Genomic DNA, 18,010 nt, shown 5'->3' on the forward strand with positions numbered 1-18,010 from the left:
AAGGTTCTTCCTCCGTGCAGTTCCTGGTGAGGCCTCTCTCCCTGGCTTGCTGATGGCCGCCTTCTTGCCTGCTTGCTGTGTCCTCACATGGAAGAGAGAGAGAGCAGGACAGCAAGCTCTGGTGTCCCTTCCTTTTCTCATAAAAAGCCAGCTCTGTTGGATCAGGGCTCTACCTTCCTGACCTCATTTAATTTTAATTCCCTTCTTAGAGTTCCCATTTCCAGGTACAGTCACACTGGGGTTTTAGGGATTCAACACAAGTTTGGGAGATACGATTCAGCCCACGGTACATGCCTGAAGCCCCTTCTTCTGCTGGCAGGGATTGCTGAGCCCCTGCACTCTGCCAGCCCAGGCTCCATGCCCTCAGCATGACACACAGGAGAGAAGGTCTGACCCACTGATCGACAAAGCGGTGTCTGGAAGTTGTGCACACCATGAGCAGACTCAGAGAGAGAACCGGAAGTTGATTCAGGCCCTCAAACACCCAGAAAAATACCGTGTCCTGAAGCAAAAACCTGAAGTGGATGGAGACACTGAACAAGGCTCAAATCCCCAGTCTGCTGCCCATGACTGTGAAACGCTGGCAGGGCGCTGTCGCCTCAGACACCTCCCTTCCTCAGCCTTGATATGGGTCAGTGTGTCAGTTCAGTGGAATAACATCTGCTGAGCTCACGTGCACCTGTGTCCTGGCTGTGCACTAGTACAAAGTGGTGTCTATGACGGCCCACTCAGGGCCCACCCTCCTGGGTTCAAATTTCAAACCCTGGCTGCACCACTTTCCATCTAGTATGATACCAGGTGAATTACTTCATGTTTCTATGCTTCGGTTTCCTTGTCTGTAAAATAAACATAGTAGCATTGGGGTTGTAATCAGTGTTCAATGTTGGCACACACGAAGTACTCAGAACGGTACCTGGCTTTTTTTTTTTTTTTTTTTTTTGGAGACAGATTCTCACTCTGTCGCCCAGGCTGGAGCATAATGGTGCAATCTCAGCTCACTGCAACCTCCGCCTTCCAGGTTCAAATGATTTTCCTGCCTCAGCCTCCCGAGTAGCTGGGACTAAAGGCATGTGCCACCACTCACAGCTAATTTTTTGTATTTTTAGTAGAGATGGGATTTCACCATGTTAGCCAGGATGGTCTCAATCTCCAGACCTCGTGATCCACCCACCTCGGCCTCCCAAAGTGCTAGAATTACAGGCATGAGCCACCATGCCTGGCCTGGTACCTGGTTCTTGATGAGCAAGGGACATTATGAATATATGTGCTATCACTGTGGGTACTTGCTACATTCTCCCTCTCCCTTTCATCTTTAGCCTGACAGTGGGTACAAAATGCCACAACCTTCTGTTGTGGGTTGAATTGTGTCTTCATATGCAGAAGTACTAACTCCTGGTACCTGTGAACATGAACTTATTTGGAAATAAAACCTTTGCCTATACAATTAAGATGTAAGTTAAGAGGAAGTCATACTGTAGGAGGATGGACTCCGGATCCAATTTGATTCTTGTCCTTACAAGAGAAGAAGAGATGCAGATAGATACACACAGGGAAGGCAAGCCCGTGATCATGGAGGAGAGGTTGGGGGATGCAGCTGCAGGCCAGGGAGTGCCAAGGACTGCTGGTCACCATCAGAAGAGGGAACATGACCCGGCTGGCACCTTGACCTTGGACTTTGGGCCTCCAGATCTGTGTGGAAATCCATTTCTGGTTTTTGTTTGGTTGGTTTTGATACAGAGTTTCACTCTTGTTGCCCAGGCTGCAGTACAATGGCGCAATCTTGGCTCACTGCAACCTCCACCTCCCAGGTTCAAGAGAGTCTTCTGTCTCAGCCTCCCAAGTAGCTGAGATTACAGGTGTCCACCATCACGCCTGGCTAGTTTTTTGTATTTAGTAGAGATAGGGTTTCACCATGTTGGTCAGGCTGATCTTGAACTCCCGACCTCAGGTGATCCACCTGCCTCGGCTTCCCGAAGTGCTGGGATTACAGGTGTGAGCCACTGTGCCTGGCTCCATTTCTGTTGTTCTAAGCCACCAATTCTCACTTTGTTATGGCAGCAGCCACACTTTATCACCTCCTGCTAGAGCACAGTGTAGAACAACCCAGGGGCCTCTTCCCTCTTGCGATGGTGGAACGAGTGCCAGGATGAGACAGGCAAAGGGACTTCACATGGAGCGCGGGTCATAGCCTCGTGTAGGTCGCATGCCCAGAGTGGCATTGAGCTTGTTCCCTCTTGCACATTGCAGGCCTCATGCTTCTAAAAGTAGGAGATTTTATCAAAGCATTTATTTTTCAACTACTAATGGAACTTAAGACTGGGTTTTTAACTTAGGTTCAGTGTCTTTTTATTACCCACAGCAGTCGGATCCAAAGTGGGGTATATAAGAAGGGGTGTAGGAGGAGATATTGGAGCTCCTACTTAGTTTTATAACGTTTTATTATGGACTGAACCTGGAGCCTTCACGTGGCCTATGTGAGTGGGGGGCAGGGCTCCACTGAGTGGAGAAGCTGACAGGGTGCCTTTGATCTGTCTTTTGATACTTTACTGTTTACTTGTGCGATTTACCAGTTAGCAGATTTGGGAATGGTAGTATTTGGTTTCAACTGAATTAACCCCAGTGAATGTACAGTTGTCTTGTAAAGAATCTCCAAAAGCTGGGCATAGTAGTACATGCCTGTAGTTCCAGCTATTCTCTTCAGGAACCTGAGGTGGGAGAAACTCTTGAGCCCAGTAGTGCGAAGCTAGCCTCAGCAACATAGCAAGACCTCATCTCAAGAAAAGAAAAAAATCCCCAAAAGAAATCACAAATTAAGGGTAACACTAACAATGCCCACACAATGAAAGACAGGGCAATCAATAGGAGAACCCGTTCTCTCTACTCCAGGTACCGGCCTGCTGCTAGCCTCAATGACCATTGACAGTATGCTGCCTTGCAGAGATTCTAAAATTCAAGATGTAGTCAATCTGTTACTTCAGGATAAAGATAACATTTTAACAGGAGTGACAAAGTAGCAATCTTTTATAAGAAGCTGTTTCAGAGGGCCGGGCGCGGTGGCTCACGCCTGTAATCCCAGCACTTTGGGAGGCTGAGGCAGGTGGATCACAAGGTCAAGAGATCGAGACCATCCTGGTCAACATGGTGAAACCCCGTCTCTACTAAAAATACAAAAAATTAGCTGGGCATGGTGGCGCATGCCTGTAATCCCAGCTACTCAGGAGGCTGAGGCAGGAGAATTGCCTGAACCCAGGAGGCGGAGGTTGCAGTGAGCTGAGATTGTGCCATTGCACTCCAGCCTGGGTAACAAGAGCGAAACTCCGTCTCCAATAAAAAAAAAAAAAGAAAAGAAAAGAAACGTTTCAGAAAAAGAGATGTGTCTGTCATGTGGTTTGGTAGAAAAAGTTATGCACACAGGTCACCGATAAAAACTCTCAGATCTTGGCTGGGCATGGTGGCTCACACCTGTAATCCCAGCACTTTGGGAGTCTGAGGCGGGCAGATCATCCAAGATCAGGAGTTTGAGACCAGCCTGGCCAACATAGTGAAACTACGCCTCTACTAAAAATACAAAAAATTAGCCAGGCATGGTGGCAGGCACCTGTAGCCCCAGGTACTCAGGAGGCTAAGGCAGAAGAATCACTTGAACCCTGGAGGCAAAGTTTGCAGTGAGCCAAAATTGCACCACTATACTCCAGCCTGCGTGACAAAGCAAGACTCCATCTCAAAAAAAAAAAAGAAAAAAAAAATCTCTCGGATCTGCACATTCAAAAAGAAAAACTTGCAAGCAGTTTAAAAACTTTCTGTTTAAAAATATTTCAAATGAAAAGTTTCAGTAGGTTTTGCTAAAAGATTATTGCTAAAATATAAATGATACCATCTTCTTACTACTCAGCAAGGACAAACGGTTGATGCTAAGGAAGATGGAATTCACCAGCCTGCATTTTCACCTCCCAAAACATTTCATTTCTGGTAGATGGGATTACAGGTGGAAATCGCTGCACTGAGTTCAGCCAGCCTTGTCAGCTGCTTCCATTTGGAGCTACATCGTTTCAGGAGGTTCATTTTTGAACTATCAACACTGCAATAATATTGGCCACACTTGCGAAGGGTTCCTTGTGTTTTATGTGCCCTTATTTATTTAATTCTCATGTAACTATCCCCTGAAGTAGACACAGTCAGTATTCCCATTTTGCAGGTGATGAATGGAAGAAGCTTGCCCACGGGCAGGGATCCTGGGTGCCCTCGCAGCAGAGCCCGAGACACACGCTAGGTGTGGGAAGTTTACAGGCTGGAGAGCCAGGCAGCCCAAGGTGCATCTCAGGGAGGCTTCTATGGGCAAAGGGCATCAGTTCTGCAGGGCTTCTGAGCAGCACATGGAATATCTCCAGAACTGTGTCACAGGGGAGGCTGGGGCATTTATCCACCAGTTCCTGCCCCTAAGGGTATTAAGTCCCTGAATGTCCTCCACACTGCGCAGCAGATGGCTGAGCAGCTTCCTGGCCATGGAGAGGGCCTGAGCATTTGGAGAGGCATGTGCTGTGCTTAATATGGGCAAGCATTGGCCCACACCTGAGCCCACACAGACTGTCTGCCACAGCTGGGCTGAAATTAGAGGGAGGATGTGAAGGGGACACCAGAAGGGGCTAGTGCTGTCATTCAGCAGGGGAGTGAAGGAGCTGGGCTTAGAACCCACACTAGGGCTCCAGAAGTCTCGCTTTCCCAATGTTCAGCAATGCTCCCCAGGAGCTCAGCCAGCTGGGGCTGCTATAACATCATACTACAGATGGGTGGCTTAGACAACAGGCTTCACTGTCCTGGAGGCCAGAAGTTTGAGACCAGGGTGTCCACAGGGTCAGCTCCCTGGTTGCAGACGCTGTCTTCTCGATTTTCAGGAGGCACTACCCTCATGATCTCATCCAGCCCTCCTCACTTCCCAAAGACTCCCCTCCAAAGACCATCACTCTGAGGGGTTGGGGCTTCCACATAGAAATTAGGGGTGAGGAAGGAGCACAAACATTCAGACCATGACGGGAACTTAGAATCAGACCCTTCAGAGCTTTGGGACGCTGTCCTCCCCTCCAATCCCGCCTGTCTCTCTCCCTTCCCCTCTCCTTCCTCCCTTCACCTCTCCTTCCTCCCTTCCACCTTTCCTCCTCTCTCTCTCAATTTCATCTGAAATTGAAAGACACTTATCAGACTCTCTGACTTTCACCCAACCTTCTCTTCGCCATCACTTTCATCAGAGCAGGACAGATGTCTGTGTTGCAAGTTTAGCAGATGCCAGGTCTTCCCCTAAAGACGGATGGAAGGAAATGTAGCTCCTCACGGGCCCAGGGTGAAAAAGAGGACAGGAGTGAGAGCCAGAAAATCCTCTCTGTGCTTCCAACATGTCACAAAATTGGTGCTAATCTTGCAATTGCCTGTAGTGCAGTGTTGGGGGTGTGCTGTGATTGGTAAGTGGCCACACCTGTGCTGGCTCCATTTCTCACAGTCCTGTTGGCTCAGGGCAGCACTTGCACTAGGGTAAGGCTTGTGGCAGACATGGAAGAGACTTTTTTCTTTGCGCCTAGAATAGAGAAGTGCTCACACCATGCTGCATGAAGGTAATGAACCCTACTCATATTCGCAGATGTCTAGTTTGAAGAAGGGAGTCCTCCAAGAGGAGAGGCCTGGATTGGGATTTGCTTTCCTTGGCTCTGAGGTCAGAACAAGGGCCCCAGGCAGGAGCTCTGATGTGTGGGACCACAAGGACGAACTGCCTGATGGATGTGTCCAAGGATGAACATGTTTTTTGAGCAGTGAGTTCCCCGTCCCTGAAGGTGTGCAAGAGGAACCTGGTGACCACCTGTCAAGCATATTGTGGAAGGGACCCAGGCATTGCAGAGGAAGATGAACAACAGGGTCTCTAAAGCAAGCCCAGAACCCCAGACCTGTGCAAGCTTTGTGAATGGCTGGGAGGAGATGGGGCAATGTCACCCACAGGTGGGGGGCAACAGAGCCGACACCTCCAGTTTAAACTGGCTGCCCTTGGAGAATGAGGAAGTGGCCGAGAAATTGCTATCACCCCACTTAAGAAAATACATGAGCTTATGGAAGGTAACCGTCTCAGAGGAGTTCATTCTCCTGACTCTCCATGTCATTTAACAATAGTTCGTCCCATCCCTGCCCTCTGAGTGCACGTTCCCTACCCTCTCCCTTCAACTTGAAAGTGAGAAGCCTTCCTATGGCTCACACCTCATGCATATTCCTGGCCATGTTCTAATCACTAACTCCAAAGAACATGAAAGAAGAATAAGAGATTGCATTTCCCAACTGGGGAAAAAAAAACCCAAAAACCCTATGGGTAGCATGGCAAACTCTCAGGCTGGGAGAGGGAGCCGCTACATAATCAGATCTTGCCTCAGTTACAGACTCACCTTTATTCAAGGGGAAGTCAAGAGACACTGAGCAGGGAAGAAGAGGCTAACGTTTATTGCACACCTACTGTGTGCCAGGCTTTGTGTGAGGGGTCTTACAGAAACAGCCCTTCAAGGCAAGTGTGTTTCAGTCCACTGAGCCTGGGCCAAAGGTCCCACAGGGGAACAGCGAGGAGTTCATGCTCCGACCTAGGTCTGTTGTCTGATCTTTCCACACACCTCAAAAGAAACCTCAGGGCTGAGAGGATAAGGAACCAAATTTAGGTCATTTCCATTATCTATCCAGCAGCTGTGAGAGCTTGCTGTGTGCCCAGGATGGGGTGCAAAGACCACCGTGTTAACGGAAGAACAAGGAACAGTTTCTGCTCCCAGGAGGTCTCTAGTGAGAGACCAACACGACTCACTACCACTTGAGGTCAGTGGGGCTTGATGCAGGGACTGCGGGAGTCCCATGAAACCCCTGACACTCAGCTCTCTCATTGCCGTTTAGTAGGTGAAGAAATTGAGGCTCATAGGGATGAAGTCCCATAGAGAGCTGACGTTTCCACCCCTGTGCCCACAGGGTCCTTGTGTGACTTGGGAAGTTACTTGACAGCTAAAATCTCAGTTCTCTTTTGTAAGGAATTAGAGTCAATATCAACATGAACAAGACTAGCCAACATTTACGGAGGGCTGCTCTGGGCTTGAGGGGTTACTTGTAAGAATCAGCTGACATGGTGCATGTGTGGTGATGAGTCCAGGGATTAGCCCTGATGAACGACAGCTATGGAAGTTAGCAACAGTGGAAGCACTTGTCAGAAACAAATAAACAGAGCCAGGTGTGGTGACTTGTGCCTGTAGTCCCAGGTACTTGGCAGGCTAAGGCAGGAGGATTGCTTGAGCCCAGAAGTTCAAGACCAGCCTGAGCGACATAGTGAGACTCCATCTCGAAAAACACCCCAAACCAACCAACCAACCAAAACCCCAAATAAACAAACAACAACAAAACCAGGCATCATCCCTGATCAGCATCTGCCCCAGCCAGCCACAGGTATTCATGAGCTTATAGTCAACTCTCCATCTATGGATGGGTTGCTGCCCTGTGTCCCTTCACTGAGTTCATGCCAACTCATCTACCTGCCCCAGCTCAGCTGCTACCTTCTCCAGGAAGCTCTCCCTGAACTCCCATGCTAATCCACTTGGCATTCCCAGCTCCTCCTTTTGTAGCTCCTGGTCCAGGGTGACCCCACACTCATTTATGGGGCACCTGGCACCTGTCCTGTCAAGGTCCCTGGCTGACCACATACTTGGGCACTCAGGAGGCCTGTCTGGTTTTGACACATATTTTATCCCCAAGGCTTAACATGGTGCCCAGCATTCAACAGAAACTCAATGAGTATGTGGGTGTTGAGTGAGTGGTGGCTCCAGAAGGTGCCTGATAACTCAGACTATATTACAATGGCCTTCCCCAGGCTGCAGTTCAGGCTCCTTCTGCTCTCCTGAGGGTCTATGTAAGGAAAGGAACCACAGAGAGAAATCTTTTGCAGTTGTTTTGACTTTAGTTCAAAACCTGTCTGTTACGGGTCCCAGGTAATATGCAGGGCCCCTTGTAATACATGATTTTGAGAGTTGACTATATGTTTCTTCTGGTAAGTTGGTCTGCTATTTATAAAGAGAGAGTCTGTGGAGGAACCAGCTCCTTCTCTTGCCCTGGCTACCAGGAAGCTCACAGGGTAATTTAGTGCCTCTTTCCAGAAAATAACGGAAATACCTCTTGCAACCTAGCCAATTTCTGTATAAAGTGATAAGCTCTTTATGTGAATTAAATTATTTAAACGTTCAAAACAATCTAATGAGATTAGTGACACAGACGGGAACCACGCCAAAGCCATGCATAGCTAGAAAATCTCTTAAGACTTAGAGAATGCTGCAGTGGGTGAGCCAACAGAATGCGGCTGTATGCCACAGGGCCTTAGCACAGGACAAGCCCCTCTCCTGCCTCTTCTCACACCACTGCACAGATTTAGGATGCCCTCCACCTGTGTTTTAAGGAGCTTCATCGGTTTGTTCCTTCCTTCAACACACGTTTATTGAGCATGCATTATATACCAAAAGACAGCTCTCTGTGAGCCCTAACCTCGGTTCCTAGTACTCAGGATTTGACTTTGTAGAAAGCTTCTTATACTTCGTTGGAGATCTCCATGGTTGGCTAAAAGAGCTTTGGACTGAAGCCTCTGTAAACATGAAGAGTCTGCACCTTTACTGAAAACTTCGTAAACATTTCACGGTCTGGTTCTTTCCTTCCCAGAACACCTTCAAATATCCTTGCCTGGATAACCTTCCCTGCCACATGGAGAGTGCCTGCAGGTAGACCTGAAATGAGGATGACTACAGGTGTGTGTGTGTGTGTGTGTGTGTGTGTGTGTATCTTGCCACTTGAAATATCTCTATCATGAGGAAGACCTCTCCAGATCAGAGGTAGAAACTATCAACACAGAAACATCACAGAAGGCCCAAAGCAATGATTTGAAATATTTCCCTTGTAAAAATGGCACTCTCTCTCTTTCTTTCTCTATGCCTGCTTCTCCTCTGGGCAAAATTGCTTCATGTTCCCACAGCAAGTAAGTCTCCATCTGATTGCTATAAACACCTCCAAGTATGTACCACAGAACTTTAAGCAGCAGTGTGCTACAGTGGGCTGAGTACAGACTGGTATACTTTGGTTTTCTTCATTCATGTAACAATAATTTAGTAAGTAAACACCGATTGTATGCCAGGCACTGCTCTAGGTGCTGGGGTTTCAGCAACAAGCAAAACACGAAAAGTCCCTCCTGGCATGGAGCTTTTCATTCTAGTGGAGGGGAGTGATACTCAGCAAATCCATTTATAAACATATCATTCAGGTCATAATGAGTGCTAAGAATAATAAATCAGGGTAAGTGGCAGTGAGAAGAGAGGACACTGAGCTACTGCAGCTGGAAAAGATGCTTTTGAGAAGATGCTATTTCACTAGAGACCTAAAGGAAGTGAGGGAGGTGTGGGTTGTGCAGACATCTGGGGAACGAGCCTTCCAGGTGAAGGAGCCAGCGCACAGATGCTGAGATGAAATGTGCTGAGAGCATCCCGCCATTTATGAGCTTTTTGCATTTGCCCCATTGGAACTCAGCCCCTAAACCACCCTTTTAGGACTCTTCTGTCATGGGGGCTAGAAGCCTACAAACTGCACATCCTTACTCCCTACAGACTACATCTCCTTACTCTGCTGCTAGCAGCTTCCTGTTAGATTCCAGCAGTGAGAGGCGCTGACGCATGGCTGAGTGTTGGAGGAAGAAAGGACCTCTTCTGCTAATCAAAGCTCCAGCACCATCAGTGGTGGCTCCTGGTTAGCCTCACAGGCTGTGGTTCCCACGTCATCCATACCAAGGACATCAGCCGTCTTCGCGACAGCAGCTCCAGCATCTGTCCCGCTGCCACGGTCAAGCTTCCAGCAGTGTTAGGAAGAGGTGGGATGAGTTCTTGAACCCAAACTCACCTGGCATCACAGCTGGCTCTGTAAGACCATAGAATCTGGGGTATGCATGGTGTGACCCAAAAAGGAGGACAAAGTTTGACACAAATGGAATGTGACTGGAGGAGAGTAGTTGAGCTCAGGCAAAGAGGAGCTTCTTTTAGGCTTCAGAAGTTAGAAGTGAGCCAATGTCAACGCAATCCTTTCATTTTGCAGAGAGGTGAGCACTTTGAGGCCACTGGGCGGGCCAGTGGCTGAGCTGGGACTGAGCCCTTTCTCCTGGAAAGGGGCAGGAGGATGAACACATGCGCTCCAGGGTAACTCTGCCTGACTCCTTCTGCTCCCCCAGCTCTACTGGCACCTCTGTAACCACTTCCTGGCATCCAGTGCCTCTCTGAAATATTACTTCCACTTTCCTGAGTGGAACATTGACCAATGCACTAGCTAGTGATCTTGACATTTCCTCTCTGAGTCTTGGTCTCCTCATCTATAAAGCTAAAGGTAGAAACTTTGTAGGCTTTTTTTGGTGGCTGGGGCAGACTAAGGTAATGGTTGCCACGTACGGAGCTCTATTCACTTCCTCTTGCTGCTACAGCAAATTACAATGGAGATTTATCATCTTCTAGTTCTGGAGGTCAGAATCTGAAGCAGGTGTCACTGGATTAAAATTGAGTGTGGCAGGCTGTGTTTCTTCTGGAGGCTCTAGGGAGAATGCTTGTCTTCTCCAGCTCCTATGGTCCATCTTCATTCCTTGGCTTCTGGTCCCATTCGTCCATCTTCAATGCCAGCAACCTTGGGCCAAGTCCTTTTCAGATTGCCACTTGTCTGGCTCTCTCTCTCTCTGCCTCCCTTTTCCACTTACAAGAACCCTTGTGATTGCATTGGGCTTACCCTGGTAGTCCAGGACTGCTTATTCCAAAGTCAGCTGATGAGCAGCCTTAATTCCATCTGTGGCCCTAATTCCTTCGTCATATAACCTAACATATTCACAGGTTCTGGGAAGAAGAAAGTGGACATCTTTCAGGGTGGGGTGGAGGTCATTATTCTGCCTCCCACACTAGCATGTAAGAGGAACTCAAACAAAGGAAGTCATGAGATCTCCCAATCGAATCCCCTCTTTGTACAAAGCAAAATTCACAGCTTGTCTGCCCATTGCACCACTTCACCAGGGTAAGCACAGAAATGATGCCAAGTAGACGAAGACACTGTGTATCTCCTGGGGCCCCTGGAGCAGATGCTTCCCTGGGTAGCTAAACACTTTCTTGGCCACAGATGGCTTTTTATTTTTTCTCAAACTACTCTGCCCTGCCTCTTGTGCCCCAAAACAGTGGTATCCCTTGCCTTTTCCAGCTTTCCTGAGCTCCTGGCCTCCTTCCTCCATCTTCAAAGTCAAAAGTATAGCATCTTATCTCCTCTTTCTCTCTCTCTCTGACCTCTGCTTCCATCATCACATCGCCTTCACTGACTTTTCTGCCTTCTTTTTCACTTAAAGACCTTGTATTTCCATTGGATTCACATAGATAATCCAATATAATTTCTCCAGCTCAAGATTCTTAAGGTAATTACACCCACAAAGACCCTTTTGCCATGGAAGGCAACATATTCATGGGTTCTGGGGCTTGAGACATGGATGTGAGTACTGGACATGGGGACCATTATTCCACCAACCATACGCAACAAAATGAAAACAGTAATAAGAAAACATGCTTGGGATGCGAAGATGGTCAGGAAAGGGAGTGGTGGGTAAAATTGACCTAGCAGATGAATCTCTGTCTGACAACCTGGACTTCAGATCTGGTCACCCCAAGGAATTGATGCTTTTTTTTGAGGGCAAAGTGTTGCAGTGGTCTGGGAAAAAGTTTGTGTTTTCAGCTCACCTCTTGCATGAATTAACTTGAGTATACTTCCTTCTTACCTTAATAAAACCAGACCCTATAGAACCAAGGCAACACACTTTAGCTTCTAGCACAAAGGAGAAAAGGAAGTCAGCTGTCTTCATCAGGGCTACTGGTGGGACCCACTTGTGACTTGCTGATATATGTCCTTGTGTCTGAAGTTCTAAGGCCAATTCTGGGCTCTGGGGCAGCCATTTGATCCAGCTCAGGCCAGTGAGGCTGTGGCCCAGTGCCTCCACAGAGAAGCTGCACAGTGCCATTCCCTAAGGCACTAGAGTGTCCTTAGAAATGGCATGAGGTCAGGCACGGTAGCTCACACCTGTAATTCCAGCACTCTGGGAGGCCAAGGCGGGCAGATCACTTGAGGTCAGGAATTCAAGACCAGCTTGGCCAACATGGCAAAACCTTGTTTCTACTAAAAAAAAAATACAAAAATTAGCAGGGCCTGGTGGCAGGTGCCTATAATTCCCAGCTACTTGGGACATTCCAATGCTGGCCAATAATGGATAATCTTCCTTTTCCATTTAGGCCAGGGTTCCAGCCAATAATTATCTCCCAAATGCTACATCCCACAAAAACACACTCCTTCCAATACACAAAGCAACAAAAAAGGAGACGCGTCAAGACCGCTCTGAATTGCTTATCTGGGGGCTGTGGTCTGAGCTCCCCACCAAGTCTATCCCCAGTTGGAGTTCTGACAGCAAAGACCAACACAGACCATGGGGGACAGGGGACATAGCACTACCAGGGAAGGCACGTCCAGATGGGATAAAAGGGTCATTTTTGCATGATGATGGGCATCCTGTACTTTTTTTCTCTTGTTGCATCTTCTTCTTGAAGCTATCCTCCTGTGCTCCGAATAATCTCAGCAGATATGTCAATCAAACCTCATAACCCTCCATCTCCCAATCACCAAAATGGATGGTAACTTACCAATCTGGGAATTCTAACTCCCACTGCTGTGATTGGTTCAAGGATGGCTGTGGCCCAGGAAGGACTGATTAGAATTAGTTTCTTCAGAGACTGAAATGTATGTTGTGTGAAAGAGAATGTCTCTCCTTCTGAGATAGTCTTACCAAGTTGGAGCTGCTCAGGGCTGTCTTTATATCAAGTACAGAAAGACTGTCTAAGAATGAAGCCAATGAAATACTAAGAATGCCAAGGTTCCTTGAGAGAGAGGCAGTACCTTAATGACTTGGATTTAGCTCCGGGATTTCACCATACCTGAAGGAAACCCAGCCCTTTCACTGGTTATGATTAGGGAGAATATTTATTACCAGCTCTGGATACTGCTTTCTTCATGGAAGGGCATTAGTATGTCATTCTTCACCTCATTCGCTCCTCTCCAGGAGATGAGAGGGAACTTAACTAATCATTTAAGCTGGGGGACAGAAATGGCCTGTACAGCTTAGTTCCTCCCTTTCTTTTTGGGACCTATCTAGCTAAAAGAGCACACTCTGTTCCATGTTCTAAGCCTTTCAGGGAGGGGCCCTGTCAGAGAGCCGTGAGGAGATGGCAGGTTCAGCTCTGGAGTACAACCTTATGAGGCTCTCTTGGCCACCAGACCTAACGCCAAATCTCCTAGTGGTCGTTATTCACACCAAAAGTGATACTTTGATCCCACCTCCTCCACTTGTGTATCCATCTCTTGACTGGTTCCAACTTTGGCTGGAAAGAGGAAAGTGCTCATTACTGGTGCCCTCAGATCAGGAGCAACATGAGTCAAGTTTCCCTTTCGCTTACACTGCTTTGGATGCAGTGTCTGCCTCTTACAGCCTTCAGTGCAACTTCCCTGACACTAGTTTCTGAACTGTTGTCCGTCCTCTTACATTCCCTATAGTAATATTCCATTTTTACTCAATTAAATAAATTTCCCTTTCTCACAGTAGAAGTTTGGGGGTTCCCTCATTTTAGGCACTAGAGGGCGGGCTTTCCTAAACTGACAAGGGTGGCATAAATAAATAAGACCCAGGGCCTGGGACTCATTCCCTGTCACTGTGAACTGGGGGTGGGGCTGGAGTGGGGATAGGAACATCCCAAAAGGAGCCTCTTGTCTAAAGTGATTGTGTTGATGGCCCCAGTTCGTGGCCTCCCTACATTTCTGTCCTCTGTCCTAAAATTCTGAAGCCCCCTTTTACTCTGACTTTAGGCTTAGCTATGTGACTTACTTTAGCCAGTAGGATTTTAGGAGATTTCAAGCTTGGAGAAACTGCTTGTGTTTTCTGTTTCCTCTCTGATCACCATGAGAATGTACCCTGCTGGCCAGCTGGGGATGAGATATGTCGAACAGAGCCAGAACCAACCTAGGTCAGACAGGTGGGTGAACTTCAACTGGCCCCAAGAAGGACTTTAAGGTCAAGCCCTACCAAGATTAACAGAACAACACAGTTGACCTGTAGGTTTGTGAACTAAGGAATGCTATTATCTCAAGCCAATGTATTTTGGGTGTTTTGTTATACAGCAGTATTATGATAATAGATGACTGATACAGGGCCCCTTTTCCCCAAACTATCAACGGGCTGCAGAAGGGGTATCTCCCACAGTGCCGAGCATGGTGCTAGGTAATAAAGTGGATTTTGTTTACATTCAAAAGTTCCAGAGCCAGACCGTCAGAATTCAAATTTCAGTGCTGTCACTGGCTAGCTTTATGCCCTTGGCCAACTTATCCCATCCTCTTTGTTTTTTGTTTTTTTTGGGGGTCTTAAAATGGAAATAAAAATGTGACCTACTTTCTATGGTTGTGGTGATGATTTAAAGATCTAATGTATGTGAAGTGCTTAGAATGAAATAGTTTTCAAAACCGATGAGTCATTAGTGGGTGTTTCTGCCCATCTCCCTTAACTAGACCATCACCCTACCTCACCCTCTCTCATGCCCCTGTCTTAGCCCATCACCTGGCAGAATGCCCAACATGGTAAATATCCATTGCTTGCTGAATGTCTGGAGTAAAATTAGCACTTTTGTAAGTAGAGATGAAAATTTCAATAATCGATTTCAACTTAAGGCCAGCATCTGTTCTTTTTATAAAGCATACATGTAATATTTATAATGCACTTCTCCCTCACTCCCTACTGTGCTATGAAATAAAACTTTAAAACCATCTTCACTGCCTGGCATTGACATACACTATTCATTCCAACTGTACTTAATTGAAGCATTTCTCAAGAGTTTTTCCCAAGTAGAGCCAGATGGGGTGCGGGGTACCCTCCCAGCCCAGTGGAGACAGAGCTGGAGGGATCGCCCTCTTCCAATAATGCACAGCCCTGGTGCTTTCTGGAATCAGATCCCCTTGGTTCTCTCTTTTAGTCCCCTTCTTTTCACTCCAGAGCCTCTGCCATCTGACAACCATCTGAACTCAACTTGTAGCTGGCTTTTCTCCTCACTGGCCCCATGGGAAGTCACCTGATACAATACCCACTACTTCCCTTTCCTGGTGTCTCTCTGTAAACAAGGGGTACACAGAGGAAAATCTTCCTTGGGTTCCAATCTTTTGGCTACTAATGGACTTGAGACAGGGGGTGGGAGTTAGTAAGCAGGGTCCTCTGGAGAAAAGAGGACTCAAGTCCCAGGGCCATCACCAAGCCACAGGCAGAATTTTGTGCATACAGTCATTGTATTGAAGAAAACACTATCATTTCCATCACATTTTCAAAAGCCTCTGTAAATCTCTATCAGCCAAAACCCACTGCTTTGGGAAACTGACTTCATCCCTGTAAGCCTCAGTGTCTTCATCTGCAAAATGAAGGTAATAACAATTAGTTTCTCCGACTTCACTTCAGAGAAATGTTATAAATGAGAAAATGAATCTGATCCATAAACTGCTAGACAAATATAGGCAATTGTTACTATTTCATTATGCTATTTGTTAATTCAGAAAATACTTAGGTAGGGTGAATTTCAAAAGATGTTGCACAAATTGTATATATAATTCTCAAGTATTTTCCTGGATTTGGACATAGGTGAAATTTAGATTAGAACTAAAATGCACAGAGTTCTCAGTAATAATGATAGCAGATAATACTACGAACCTTATATATGTGCCATCTAATTCAATCCTGACAATGGCCCCACAAGGGAAGTTTGTGTCATTTCCTTTTTACAGACGAAGGTTCTGAGACTCAGAAAGGTTAAAAAAAAATTGCTCAAGGTCAGACAGCAGAGCTGGATATGAAAGTAGTGCTGGTTACCTTCACATGACTAACTAACCCTGGTGCTGTCAACTGCCTCTGGATTTATAAAACTGAAAGAATGAGAATGTGATTGTTCATTCTGCATTATCTATCTCTAGGCAACATAATTTTACCTGTTCAGGGCTCTGTAGAGAGATGTCTCTGATTCTGAAACCCAGGTTTTGAATCTTCAACATCCCCCCATTTAGGGCATTTAAAGAAAGCCTGAGATGACTTCCAAGCGCCTTTGCAAGCCTTATTTTTCTCTCCTGTAAAATGAGTGCCTACTCCTTCCTCCCTCGAAGGGCTGCTGGCAAGGTCCCATGGGTCGTTGTGCAGAAGCACTCAGGCCAGTGCCTGGTGGGATCTGGTGTTCAATCTGTGATGGCATGTTTTCCTTTGCTGGCACGTAAACGTTAAGGCAAAGGAAGTTAGTGAAGGGAGAAGGAGTGGAAGGAGGGCTGCCATGTACCTAAGTCACTCAGAAATTTGAGATGGGTTCATTTCTGTGGTTGGAAACAACCAGAGAGGCGGCAGTGGGGACACAATGCACAGAAGTGAGGGGACCTGCATCTAATCTTGTCTGTTCCGGCTTTTCCAGACTCCCTGGGTGACTCCCTGGGTGACTCTGTGTCCCCTCTCTGTCCCCCCAGCAAGGCTGTTGGGAAGATGAAATGAGAAGGTACCCTATGACACCCAGCCCAGTGCCTGCAAAGAGGAACAATGACAACACCCCTTCCTGTGCCCATCGGCCCAGGTCCCAGCACGCCTTGCAGGGCTGACCTGTGCAGGGGCTGGAGCTGTGGTGGAAAGGAAAGGGCCCTTACCTTTCACAGCTCTTGCTTCGTTGTGCTTCTCCAACAGCAGGTAGCATGGGCTGTCAGGGAGAGAGGGCAGGCTCAGCAGCTGGACGACGGCAGGGACTGCAATCACTCCAAACAGGTACAGCCAGGTACTCTCCTGAGGGAGAAGGAGATGCTGCTGAATGCAGTGGCCTTTGGTCGTTGTTGAGGGGACTGGGCAACTGGGCCAGGTGTTTTCGACCCTGCAGAAGGTCTTCCTGCCCAGCATGATCCCCACGAGCAAAGGCTGAGGGAAGGAACTGAGTCAGGTAGGGCACCAGTCCCGTGTATACAGCATTTTCCATGTGTGAGTCCAGAGACTCCTCAGAGTCCCCTGTGAGACTGTGACCTGGGTAGTGGCTCTGAAAAGCAGGTGGCTCAGGTTGGCCAAGGCCATAGGGGCTGCTTGACTCCACCTCCCCAGAGTAGTAGGGCCCCAAGGCCCAGAGTGAGCACGTGGCCAGCAGCTGGTCCAGCCCTCATCTCCAACTAAGGGGTGCCTTAGATTTGATTCCCTTTTCTGTACTTAATAACAGTTTTTATTCACAAAACTCCTCTGGTTCCTCCAGCCAGCATAGCCCTTCTATCGCCTTTTGAGGAACTGGCAAGGCCAATGTCAGCTTTCCAGTTTCAGGGAAGCTATCGCTAGAAGGCTAGGAGACGTAGGCTAGGGCTGCCGGAGGGCTGGGAGGGCTGGGGACAGGGGTGTGGGGAGTGACTGCTCCCCGATGTGCGGTTTCATTCTAGGGTGATGCAAATAACCAAAATTAGGGAAGGCTGATGGTGGCCAGACTCTGTGAAGATACCAAAACCCGCTGAGCTGTATACTTTAAAAGGATGAATTTTATGGCATGTGTGTCATAGCTTGATTAAAAAGAAAGACCAGGAAGGAAAAAAAACCCAACATACATAGAAGTGGAATTCCCACTAGGCCTGTCTGTGGTATTGTTGTTGATTCTGTTTTCTCTTGGGGTTTGGCTGCTGTCTCAGTAAGGGCAAAAACAGAATCTGAGAAAACACAAGGGAACCAACCCCATGAGGCTCCTACCACATGCCAGATGTGGTGTGAGCCCTTCCCACGGCTGTCTCCTTCCACCGCACAGCCACCAGCCCCACACCGAGCCAGCACTGCTGCTGCACATTAAAGGCGTGGCGAGGGATTCCTGTGCTGAGGCCTCCCAGCCAGGAGCCACGCACGTGG

General features: G+C 47.6%; 1 protein-coding gene across 1 annotated transcript in view; it reads right to left on the reverse strand.

Moving 5' to 3' along the window:
- Positions 1-18,010, reverse strand: part of SLC2A9 (solute carrier family 2 member 9) — a 158,385-nt gene that overhangs the window by 107,421 nt on the left and 32,954 nt on the right. Inside the window, 1 exon segment of the mRNA XM_064365677.1 lies at positions 16,795-16,927. Within this exon segment, the coding sequence (XP_064221747.1) occupies positions 16,795-16,927 (133 nt within the window).

The sequence above is a fragment of the Aotus nancymaae genome, unplaced genomic scaffold (assembly GCF_030222135.1).
Source record: "Aotus nancymaae isolate 86718 unplaced genomic scaffold, 86718_ANA_hifiasm-v0.15.2.pri h1tg000006l, whole genome shotgun sequence".
NCBI classification, from domain to species: Eukaryota; Metazoa; Chordata; class Mammalia; order Primates; family Aotidae; genus Aotus; species Aotus nancymaae.